The sequence below is a fragment of the Salmo trutta genome, chromosome 14, assembly GCF_901001165.1.
Source record: "Salmo trutta chromosome 14, fSalTru1.1, whole genome shotgun sequence".
In the NCBI taxonomy this organism is placed as follows: domain Eukaryota; kingdom Metazoa; phylum Chordata; class Actinopteri; order Salmoniformes; family Salmonidae; genus Salmo; species Salmo trutta.
Window position 1 is genome coordinate 63,592,867 of NC_042970.1, and position 12,809 is coordinate 63,605,675.

Sequence of the window (12,809 nt, forward strand, 5' to 3'; positions counted from 1 at the left end):
TTGGGTATAATTCAAGGTCATGACCTCAGCTTTCAGAGTACATAAGAACGAGCCTGGCGCTAACCGAGGGCTTTATTGATCATTTCCCTTAGGATGCTGTGGAATGGAGAGAATGCGGAGTGAGAGAGGGGAAGAAGTGGTGGTTACATCTGCTCTACCCAAGGCAGAGTGCACTGTAGCGGCCAAGCTCTCTGGCACTCAGCCCAGGGGAGGAGAGCCCTATTGTGAAAGCCCCAATCCACAGCCTCCGAGGCGATGCGCCTGCTCCACCACAGGGCAATGTGTTTGGCATTCCAAAGCGCCAGCATAAGTCACATAACACTGGTTGGTTGACACAGTTGGCCTTTGCCTGTAGACTGGTGTCAGCAGTGGGTTTGTTTATGGCAAATTCTCCCTCTAACCTTGCCTCACTGACTGGTACCAACACTGTCCATTAAAGGTGGTTTCAGGTGCACTTTGTGATAAAGCCATCACACGTCCCTAAGGAAGAGATGGTATTCATTATACAGTATAGAAGGCCTTGTAAACCCAGGGGAAATATGGCAGGGAAAGAGTATATGGAATACTGCAGATCATTTACAATGAAGACAGCACCATGGAAAAATAATGGAACCGTAACCCATTGAGGGTTGATGGTTCTATAAAAATGTAGCAGACGCCTTCACATAATTGGAGTGACTCCAATGACTACGCAGCGTGTCAGAGCACAGCAGCACACATTCTGTCAGTCACTCGTCTTGGTCAAAACATTTCTAAACTAAATATATTATCAAAGTGTCGGTGATAAAAAAATGTTTATAACTGTACCCTGTATAAGTACAGGCAGAATAGAGGTACAGGCTAAATTAAGCATAGAGTGGCTGCTAGATACAACAGGACCAACTAGTCAAATGAAGAGTGCTGTAGTCCCCCATAACAAACTACCTACCTACCAACCTATACAATAAAAGTTTTTCGGATACTAAGGAACGATTTCTCAGACCCAGATTAGGCCTAGTCCTGGACTAAATAGCACTTTCGGTGGAGAATCTCCATTGAGAATGTTTTAAATCCAGAACTAGACCTAATCTGTCTCACTGAAACTAGTCGTTACAGCAATAAAAAGTGAGACAAGCTTAAAAATGTACTGCTGAGAACCAACTCCAAAACAGGGGAAGGCAGATGGGAGTCCTCGGTACCTTTGGGCGATGGGAGGACTAGAATAAACACCTGCAGGACTGCGGGGGAAAGTAAGTAGAGGGCGACCGATTAAAATCGGCATGGCCGATTAATGAGGGCCGATTTCACGTTTTCATTTAAAAAAAAAATATATATATATAAAATTATTATTATTATTATTATTTTTTAAATCGGTAAATCTGCCTTTTTGGAAGCCGATTACATTGCAATCCACGAGGAGACTGCGTGGCAGGCTGACCACCTGTTACGCGAGTGCAGCATCAAAAGGACCTTGTGGCTGCAAGGAGCCAAGGTAAGTTGCTAGCTAGCATTAAATTATCTTATAAAAAACAATCAATCTTCAGATAATCACTAACTACACATGGTTGATGATATTACTAGGTTAACTAGCTTGTCCTGCGTTGCATATAATCAAAGCGGTGCCTGTTAATTTATCATCGAATCACAGCCTACTTCACCCAAAAAGGTGATGATTTAACAAAAGCACATTTGCGAAAAAAGCACAATTGTTGCACAAATGTACCTAACCATAAACATCAATGCCTTCCTTAAATTCAATACACAGAAGTATATTTTTTAACCTGCATATTTAGTTAAAAGAAATTCATGTTAGCAAGCAATATTAACTAGGGAAATTGTGTCACTTCTCTTGTGTGCAAGCAGAGTCAGGGTATATGTAGCAGTTTGGGCCGCCTGGCTCGTTGCGAACTGTGTGAAAACCATTTCTTCCTAACAAAGACCGTAATTAATTTGCCAGAATTTTACATAATTATGACATAACATTGAAAGTTGTGCAATGTAACAGTAATATTTAGACTTAGGGATGCCACCCGTTCAATAAAATGCGCAAATGTTCCGTATTTCACTGAAAGAATAAACGTTTTGTTTTCGAAATGATAGGTAATTTAATATGGTGAAATCCGGAAACTAAGACTCGTATTTCTGTGTGTTTATTATAATTAAGTCTATGATTTAATATTTGATAGAGCAGTCTGACCGAGCGGTGGTAGGCAGCAGCGGGCTCGTAATCATTCATTCAAACAGCGCTTTACTGCGTTTGCCAGCAGCTCTTAGCAATGCTTGTAGCACAGCGCTGTTAATGACTTCAAGCCTATGAACTCCCGAGATTAGGCTGGCAATACTAAAATGCCTATAAGAACATCCAATAGTCAAAGGTATATGAAATACAAATGGTATAGAGAGAAATAGTCGACGCGTCATAATTCCTATAATAACTACAACCTAAAACTTAACTGGGAATATTGAAGACTAATGTTAAAAGGAACCACCAGCTTTCATATGTTCTGAATAAGGAATTTAAACGTTAGCTTTTTACATGGCACATATTGCACTTTTACTTTCTTCTCCAACACTGTGTTTTTGCATTATTTAAACCAAATTGAACATGTTTCATTATTTATTTGAGACTAAATTGATTTCATTCATGTATTATACTAAGTTAAAATAAGTGTTCATTGTTCATTCAGTATTGTTGTAATTGTCATTACAAATATATATATATTTTTTAAATATAATATATAGAATATATATATAAAAAATAAAAATTGGCCGATTAATCGGTATCGGATTTTTTTTGGTCCTCCAATAAATCGGTATCGGCGGTGAAAAATCATAAAATCGGTCAAACTCTAAAAGTAAGGACACAGGGTAGAGTTGACCTTTCCGTCCTCTGTCAACACAGGATGTGCACAAGGATTCCCTTAGCACTGTCTAAACAAGCCCGGAGCATGATCTGAGAGCGGGTTGAGAGGCCACTGTTCGTCAAAGGGAGAGGAGGGAGGTTCCAGGGAACGGGAGTGCGTTATCAGGTCTCCTCTGGGTCAATGTTTGGTTTGAACATGGTTAAGCATGTCTGCAAACATAATGAAAGTGAACAGACACACAGGCTTGGTTTGTCTGTGTTACACTGGTTATATTAAGTCAGTCATTTTGAATAGAGAGAACAGGACTTAGAAACCTTTGTTATATGTAAATATTTGTCTAAATTTGTTCAGGTATTATATTGGACTGATCTAACCCAATTTGACTGGTTAAGTTCAAACAAGAGAGAAAGACTCAATTTTGTGGAGCCATCACCATACACTGTCCATCCACATATCTCATTCATGTACCCTACATGTCCATAGTCATAGAAGCATTGCTCTGCTCCTACCACTCCCTTGGGAGATTGGTCACTGATCCTCTCACATGAAGAAACCCATTATCCCTCCACTCTCACCAGCCACAGACCATTGGAAGGCATCGGGTAAAATCCACTACCACCGGTCAAAGAAGACTCATTCAACCCTTCCATCAACCCTTCAAACCACCAATGGCCTTCCATGAAGACACTATTCCCTGGGCTCCATTTCTCCATCCATACTCCAACCATAATGGAAGAGAAGGTAGTCCGTTTTGGAGCCAATGGTTTTACGGTTGGTTTATATCATGGTTTCAATATATGCTATCAATGTATGGACAAGCCTGCCAGGAGATTATGTAAGTTCTAAAAGCAGACTTCGCCATGGTCATTTTATTTTAGAATCAATTGATATACGCTTAGGTACAGTATATGATGTGCCTAGATGGGCGTAAATGTTCAATTGGGCCAATAACCATCAACAGTTTCAACTGTTCTGCCTGCGGCTACGGAACCCTGACCTGTTCACCGGACGTGCTTGTTGCACCCTCGACAACTACTATGATTATTATTATTTGACCATGCTGGTCATTTACGAACATTTTAACATCTTGACCATGTTCTGTTATAATATCCACCCGGCACAGCCAGAAGAGGACTGGCCACCCCTCATAGCCTGGTTCCTCTCTAGGTTTCTTCCTAGGTTTTTGGCCTTTCTCAGGAGTTTTTCCTAGGGAGTTTTTCCCAGCCACCGTGCTTCTTTCACATGCATTGCTTGCTGTTTGGGGTTTTAGGCTGGGTTTCTGTACAGCACTTTGAGATTTCAGCTGATGTACGAAGGGCTATATAAATAAATTTCATTTGATTTTGATTTGATTTGAATAGAATGCTTACGCTAACTCCTCCATTCAATATTAGTGGTAATACCTAGATTCTTACCATTTGGACGAAAGACTGCTATCATGTTTAATTGGTACAGTTTATAGAGGCTGGGTGTCGAGCCATGCACAAGTTGACAATGTGGCAACAGCAATTCCTATGTAGTTGGGATATGAATACAAACGCCTGCAGGTTAACTTGTGGAATTGGATTCCACTGAAACAGGATTGTCTGAGGGTAACAAGAATAGGCCCAAACACCATCTCACATGGTGACTACTTGCACTTGGGTAAACATGAGGGCTTGTTCATCCTTCACCTTTACTTTGGTCGTACTTTCTCAACCTTATAATTGGAGAGGGCAAGTAACATGGTAGTGACAACAGCATAGCTAAACTATGACCGTGAGGTGTCGGTTTACAGACCAAGGAAAAATGACTTGAGTGTTAGCTAGTGGATATGATTTCTCTGTTGACTAAGGCTTCTGACAAGCACTATGTACTGTCTGGGGATTTCCATAACGAAACGATAGGAAGAGATCTTGAACTCTTAAAATCATCAATGTTGCTTTAGTTGGTCTGAATAGACTAGATATGAAATAATCCATGGGGGATTGGTAGCTAATGGTTTTAGAATGGTGACAAATATGACACAAGCTCCTTTTAATGTCTCGCATGCAACAACTTAACAATTGTTGGAAACACTATACCGTATGTCGAGTTCACATTTGATCACCAACAAATTCATTCATTCCAGAAAATCAAATGTAACTTCATTTCAGGCCGGCACAGAAAGCCCAATAGGATAGGCTTATCATGTCTGTACTCAATAGAAGCCCACTGCTTGTTGACTTAAGCCTCCCCATTTCCAAGGAGTCCGTTAATAACTGATGAGAGGACAGGTATTTTTAAGTGGGACCTTCAGCTTTTGAATAGCAGGGACGTTACCTCCTCGCCTTCATCTTGATACGGTGGCCATTATTTATTTAGCAGTAGACCCAGGAACAGATTTATAACAGGGGGAAATGCTGTGTTTTCCAGAGTGGCTGTAAAGCCACTGCTACCAGCTCTCTGCGTAAGTATATGGAATGGATACAGAGATCAGTCCCTACATCCTACTAGGGGAGAAGAGCAGCTAGCACCAACACAGTGTTGCTGATATCTCTAATGCACATCTAGAGTCTAACTCTAATGCTCTGAATGCAGAGGTTTTGTGTAGGTCTTTAATAGTGCACTGTGATTTCTACATGACAAATAGAGACTATAACAGTCACGAGCGATGCTGCGATGGTGACAGAACCCAGAGGGAGAGGACAAGACAGAGACAAAAAGGGGCTTCACCGATGGTGCTTTGGCATACAGCTAAAAACATGTCACTGCAGCACCTAGCCCTGACTCGATAACGAGCAGGCTTTACCATCAAATATTCGAGCGCCGGCAAACACTCTGAGCAAAGTGCATCGCACCTCCAAGACACACATACAAATGGAGGAGTGTCTTTATCGATCACAGTTGCTAGACCTGGAAGACAGGCTCCACACACATAGACAAATACACAGATATATGCATTATGTACAACACACATCCGTACGTATGGGTACATACAATTTACGATACACACATGCATGCAGGAACCTAAACACACACACTATTTCGCTCTCTCTCACTCCACAACAATAAAAGAAGTCAAAAGCCTTCTCTGGCGAGTGTTTATCCTCGTACTCCAGCAAATGGATGTCTTTTCCTGCCATTTAACAGCAGCTCTCAGAAGACATCCTTTCAGAACGGATCACATTCAACCAACGGCTCAACGATCACAGGTTAACATCATCCTTGCTGGCTGAAGCAGCAGCACTTACCATGAGGCAGGGACTCTCAGCACTGGCTGGCAAGATCACCACTTTCCACATTACACTACCATTCATGTTCAACAGAGGATGGCATATATCCGAGGGGGACACCACTTAAGCGCAAATCAACATACTAAACTGGCATTCAACCGGTATCGTTAATGAAGTGTTTGCTCCTTAGGAAAAAGTCCAGCTTTGCTCACACTCTTATCTTCTAGAGAAAGGACGAGAGTGGGTTTTTCTCAGGTATTACGGCAGTTCCTTGGAAGTGCAGCCATGCAGGCGATGCTTTCAAAGAATAGGAAAAAGTATGATTCCAACAAAATAATAACTTTACCAGCAAACCAACATGTCTCTCTCTGGCTGCCAAGCTAATTGACAGCTTCAGAAAATGTTGGGCAGATCAAGACAGCAGATAACGTAATGATCCACTTCCTCTTCGATGTCTCCAGTAAAATGTTGAGTTACTGTCGTTTCACTTTTCAACATGAAAACGGTCTAGTGATATCAGACACACTAAATAGTAATTTAGCGGACACTTTTATCCATAGTGGCTTACAATCAAGGACTTACAACAACAATCTAAGCACCACAATTGTACACTATTAAACTATATATTTAAGATATTCAGGTCATGCCACAATGCTTTAGAACCAAAATAAACATCTGGCTAGTGAAGACTTGGCTTGAGTTAGTGCAGCATTATTTTCACTAAATGTCCCTGACAATACATTACCCTTTAAAAATAATAGCCATCTAAAAGTATAAAACTGAATAGGAATACATAAATATACACACTGAGTGTATAAAACATTAGGAACACCTGCTCTTTCCATGACAGAGACCGACTAGGTGAATACAAGTGAAAGCTATGATCCATTATTGATGTCACTTGTTAAATCCACTTCAATCAGTGTAGATGAAGGGGAGGAGACAGGTAAAGAGGATTTTTAAGCATTGAGACAATTGAGACATGGATCGTGTATGTGCGCCATTCAGAAGGTGAATGAGCAAGACAAAATATTTAAGTGCCTTTGAACAGAGTATGGTAGTAGGTGCACGGCACACGGGTTTTCCCGTGTGTCAAGAACTGCAATGCCGCTGGGTTTTTCACGCTCAACAGTTTCCCGTGTGTATCAAGAACGGTCCACCACCGAAAGGACATCCAGCCAACTTGACACAACTGTGGGAAGCATTGGAGTCAACATGGGCCAGCATCCCCGTGCAATGCTTGACACCTTGTAGAGTCCATGCCACGATGAATTGAGGCTGTTCTGAGGGCAAAGGGGGGGGGTTAAACTCAATATTAGTATGGTGTTCCTAATGTTTTGTACACTCAGTGCATGTACAGTATATATAGCCTATATACAGCTTAGAAACCTTTTATAAATCCTGGTAACTGGTACCTCGATTAGAAACATTTTCTTGAGACAAAATTTTGCCTTTTCTCAGCACGAGCACAGCCTAGCAGCTTACATTCTTCAGGTTTGAGTAATGCCCTGATGGGAAACGGTAAACAAGAAGTTTGAGATTATTGATGGCACATGGAAGAGACACAGACCCAGTCTGACTAAGGAGACTTGGCAAACTACAGACGAATGCCATTAACCCCTCTGACCTAGCCTGGTTAAAGCACAAGCAGTTTCAGCTGCCAGGCTACAGTACACCATTCTAAGTCCCAAAGGGCACCCTATTCCCTATGTAGTGCACTACTTCTGACAGGGGCCCATAGGGCTTTGGTTTTGTAGAGAAAATCTCATATTTCTTTTTCCTTTACAAAGCCTATTTGAACTCTGGCATCCATGAGACTGCCATGTGCGATTTGATTTCATGTCAGTCCAGTTAGTCAGCTGAGAATAATGCATGCTCATTCATTTCTCCATGAAATGTTTAGCAAGTAGTCCCCAAAACATCTAGGTCCGTCTTTCCAAGAGCTGAGGAGTGCATTGTAAATGTTCACACTTTGATATCATAAATAACCTTTTTTTTTTTTTTTTAATCGTAGACCATCAATTCTTCACACAGACAACCACTAAACATCAAGACATTCCCTAGCATTAGCTGCATAAATCCAATTAAGATGATTTAAGTCTCAAAGTGCATTTGAAGAAACTCCTGAGACTCAAACAAAAATGCCTGGAGAGTAATGAAAGTTCAAAGTCCCTACATTGCGAGTCATTGGCTTATTCAAAATGTATAAATAACTTTTGATTTTTTTAATAACTGCTTCAAACGACTTGAAATAGTAATGATATTGGGAAAGGGAAGGAAACAGAAAACAGTCACAACATCAATCCATGCCATTTCTTTGAGTGATTAGACCTTCTGAACGCTGTCACAGATACTTTAACCATTATTTTCTATTATTTACGACTTCATATTCCAGTGTGTGTGTGTAAGGATGACATCATACTCAAACAGCACAGACAAATGTAGGCCTACTGGTATATATCAAACTCTTTGAAAGGTAAGTAACTCCAATAAAAATTGCAACATTCTTTAGTCAATGCAAGCGCAAACTTGAACGTTGTGAAAATGCTGTGTGACTTCCGCCACATGTTTTCTGTGAACACTAAGGCTGTATCTGCTTTAATTTACTTTTTTAACAGTTAGCCACTGTGGCTATTTGATCATCATGTAGGCCTACCAGAGTGGCCTACCATCAAAAACAATGGAGAATAATGCATCCCATAACATTGTAACATGGAAATAGCTGTTCTATCATTAAGCCTACAGTAGCAGTCCATTTTCTGGTGTTCAATATAAGCCTACTTTTGAAAAAAACTGTTTATCCACTTGTCCTTCAGACAAGGAGGTGACTGAAAATGTTGTTTTTTGATGCAAGAAACCACTTTACAAAATAAAAGTCATTATTCCCATACCATTATTACAGGGAATCAGACAAATTATGCTACCCTCTGCCTATTGGCTACTTCACTTATTCAAGACCATCTTAAATTACAACACTGCCCCTTTAAGAAAAAAGACTTTCCTGCAGGCTGATGGGAGCTGCCTGTGCCTTGCAGCTTAGAGGGAACATCGTCTACCTGTATCTCTCAAACTCTTTAAAAGGTAAGTCATTCCAATATGAATTGCAACATTCTTTAGTCAATGCAAGTCAAATGGACTGGTCCTCTTGAATTAATGCAGTACAAAAACACTCACACAAATGAGTGAATGGACGTCAATCAATTGCATTTTACCTTGGCACTGGAATCCTTGCTTTCCAAATCCCCTGTGAAAACAGAGGAAAGTGAAGAATGAAATAACAAATAGCATTAAACTGACAGAAACACAAACAAACATCTTTGCAATATCAAGCAGAGACAGCAGTAGTCTCCAAGACTTCTAAGTCTGTCTCAATGAAGGGCTTATTCGGTGGGAAATGTTGAATATTAAGCTCAAAGTTGAGGCAAGACATCTAGAATACTAGCTCATTGAAATGCTGTGTGTACGAATAGGAAAGGGGGAGGGGGGGGGGGGGGGGGGGGGTGAGAAGCCTGAGGGGTGTTGACTGCCCTTTAATATTGTTATTTTTTCAGGTGGCTATATTTTGCAAAGCAAACCTCGAATAAGGTACTGTAGGACAGGCTGCAGTCAGAAGAGAAAAGCAAGAAGCCTAAACAGTAAGGAGTTTCCCAATAATCATTACTTAGGAGTATTTTAGAGGCCATAGGTAGTAACTGTAAAATGATGTTCACTCACTCCAGATTACATCTCTCTCTGTAGCTATCAATACATGGTCAAGGAAACAACACAACCCCTTGACGAGGAAGGTTGGTCAACATGGGTGCGTCTTCAACCACCCAACATCCCGAATAGTTACCACTTATTTGTTTCGGGTTTTAGAGCCTATATTTCGTTGGCAGGAAGTTATTATTTCAATATTTATCAAAAACACGAGGACTAGGAGAAATACAACTTTTACAATTTGTAACAAACATTAAAGTAGGCGCGCTGTCAGTCAATGTATAGTGTATCTAGCCCACTGTAGGCAGAACGTATTCATTTACTTTGGGCTTGCATTTCGAGACACATTAGTCAAATGTTGGTTTGAAGATGTTCAGACCAAACATTCCAGTAAGGAAATTATACTTAACGGTGCAGCACAGTTAGTTATGTTGGGAAAGTGACAAGCGAATAGCTGGTTGAGAAGACAGCGGAGTTCTCCAAAATGTTCAACAGGCAAGAGGCCATCTAGAGAGGAAAAGTGCTTACCAGATAAAGTCGGTGCAGTGACTACAAAAAGTCGGCTGCTTGAAGAACCTTGCAGTGAATTTGTGGTCCTTCACTTCATGGACGTTCTTCTGCCTCAAAGCTCCTTTACGAGCGAACCCTTTCGCGACGTCCCCGGTCCCCTCGTTGAATTGCGTGACATCAGCCATAGTCAAAAAGCAACGTTATTCCTCTCTATCCACTGTATATGCCTATTCAATCTAATGTATTTCCACGCGTACTGTATTTTGCCACTGAGCAGGAGAGGCGGTCAGACTGTAACTGGACACACTGTACTATCTATGGGCTGTCGCTACAACTACTTTTACTGACAGCTCCACACTGAGCGCTTGCTTCCTTCTTTCACTTGAGCTGACGTCACAACAATTAATCGCCTAGTGGGAGGGCTACTGTCGGAATTTGGAAGATTGGAGTGTCACCCAGTGGTGTAAAAGATACTAGCAATTTGTTGGTTTAAAACTATTTACATGAAGAGAAACTACATATCAGTCATATCATAGTCAGTGCTTGACTTGGCTAAAATGTATTTATTATGGAGTTCCTGCACCTAAATTCAGTGGCCAAAATGGGTACCGGCACCTATTTCACCTAAGTCAAGCACTGATCATAGGCATCACATTTTTATTCATTATCAATGTGTTATGTATGGTTTATTAGGGACAGTTCGACATTTACTGTGGGGGGAGGGTCATATTTTCACATGACCCTCCCCTAATGTTTACATCACAAATAACAATAACAGTACTGCCCTACAAAGGCAACACAGTATCTATGTTTTTTTTACTGCAAAATCTGACTTCAAAGTCTTTTTCTGTCGAGACAGACAGCAATTTCTGATATATTCTGATCAACTGGCTTGTTCTTCTGTCAGGAAAATAAATACCACACTGGCACGCCCTGATTTGTTTCACCTGTCCTTCTGCTTGTCTCCACCCCCTTCCAGGTGTCACCCATCTTCCCCACTTATCCCCGGGGTATTTCTACCTGTGGTTTCTGTCTGTCTGTGCCAGTTTGTCTTGTTTGTTATAGTCAACAAGTGGTTTCTTAGCTTCTGGGTTGCACAAGTATCTCTTTTCGTCCTCCTGGTTTTGACCTTTGCCTGTCCTGACTCTGAGCCTGCCTACCTGACCACTCTGCCTGAGCCTGCCTGCCGTCCTGTATCTTTGCCGCTACTCTGGATTATTGACCCCTGCCTGCCTTGACCTGTTTGCCTGCCCCTGTTGTTGCTATAAACATTGTTACTTTAACACAGTCTGCACTTGGGCCTTACCTGATACCACATTAATCAGATAATACCTGGCCATTACAAAAGATCCAAGATTTTTTTACCAAATTTGTAGTAACTGCATTTTGCCTTTTGTAGGGCAGGTTAGCGACCCCGTGTTTATAAACGTGGATATCGACTTTGCCACTGCAGCATGCTTTTGTGGCAGAGTCGATGCCATGCAGTCCTATGACCAGAAGGTTGAGGGTTTGCCTGCCACCACAGACGAGCCCACTTTCCTTTCCTATTTCATTAGGCCTACACTGTGGTCAGAGCCAGCTGAAGACAATGATTAGCTAGCGGGAAATCAGATGTTCAACACTTTGATGCCATATTTATAATTATATAAACTATATAAAATGGATTTTCCACCAACAGGTTTCTGTGTCAGTGCAACATAACCAATAAACAAAGTGTACCGACCTCAGGTACTTCAATATCATGGTTTGAGTTTTCAACACCACAATAAATAGACCATGTCGATCCCGAAAACCAGAAAATACATCCCTCCCCACCTTGTAGGCTTACCAAGTATCGAAGACTTGTCTTGACAATCTCCGAATGTCATGAAACTTTTTTTTGTGTTTTGTAACAGATGTCTCTTTCCATTAACCAAATGGCCACTGCACAGTTTGGATTGATTGATTGATTGATTGATTGATCTGTCAGTTAACGTATTTCCATTGTGGTCCATATTTTTTACATACATACACAAGTAGATACATACTGTACATAGATACAGACAAAAAAAGGTTATACTGTTCACACATTAGCCAGCTTTTACCATTCTTTTAAACAGTGGTTATGGTCGGTATGGCTTTGAGTTGCTGTGGTAGTTTGTTCCACTCAACAACGCTGGTATATAAAAATGTGTTCTTACCAGATAGACGCTTATTTTTAAAACAGTGAATATTAGAGTCTCTGCCTCTGATATTATGCTGGAGGACATTACTAACAAATTAAAAATAGTTGGATAGGTACCTGGGGGCTGAGTCTGTGATAATGCTGTGGACTAGACCAAGTTGAATTAATAGTACTCTTTTTTTTTTTCTCTCTCTCTCTCTCCACAGATAGCCAGCCTAGCTGCTTAAAATGCTCGACAACGAGATGAGTGTGACTAGGGTGTACAATTACAATTCTTGCAAGCTTGTTTTGGCTGGTCTGTACCTTTTAAAAAAAATTTTTTTAGCGTTTTGGGCTGCTGGTGAACCATGATGTGAAGGCATAATCAAAGTGAAACTGAACTGGCACACTTGCCATAGC

General features: G+C 40.9%; 1 protein-coding gene across 3 annotated transcripts in view; it reads right to left on the minus strand.

The window, feature by feature from the left end:
• Positions 1-10,618, minus strand: part of LOC115208609 (protein kinase C alpha type) — a 214,987-nt gene extending 204,369 nt beyond the window's left edge. For 2 of the 3 annotated variants that reach the window (XM_029776804.1, XM_029776803.1), the window contains exons 1-2: positions 10,265-10,618; positions 9,250-9,281 (exon numbers count right to left, since the gene is read on the minus strand). In XM_029776804.1, coding sequence (XP_029632664.1) covers positions 9,250-9,281; positions 10,265-10,431 — 199 coding nt within the window. In that variant the 5' untranslated portion in view covers positions 10,432-10,618. The remainder of the gene's footprint in view (positions 1-9,249; positions 9,282-10,264) is intronic. The other variant, XM_029776805.1, reaches the window with a different exon arrangement.
• Positions 10,619-12,809: the final 2,191 nt, after the last annotated feature.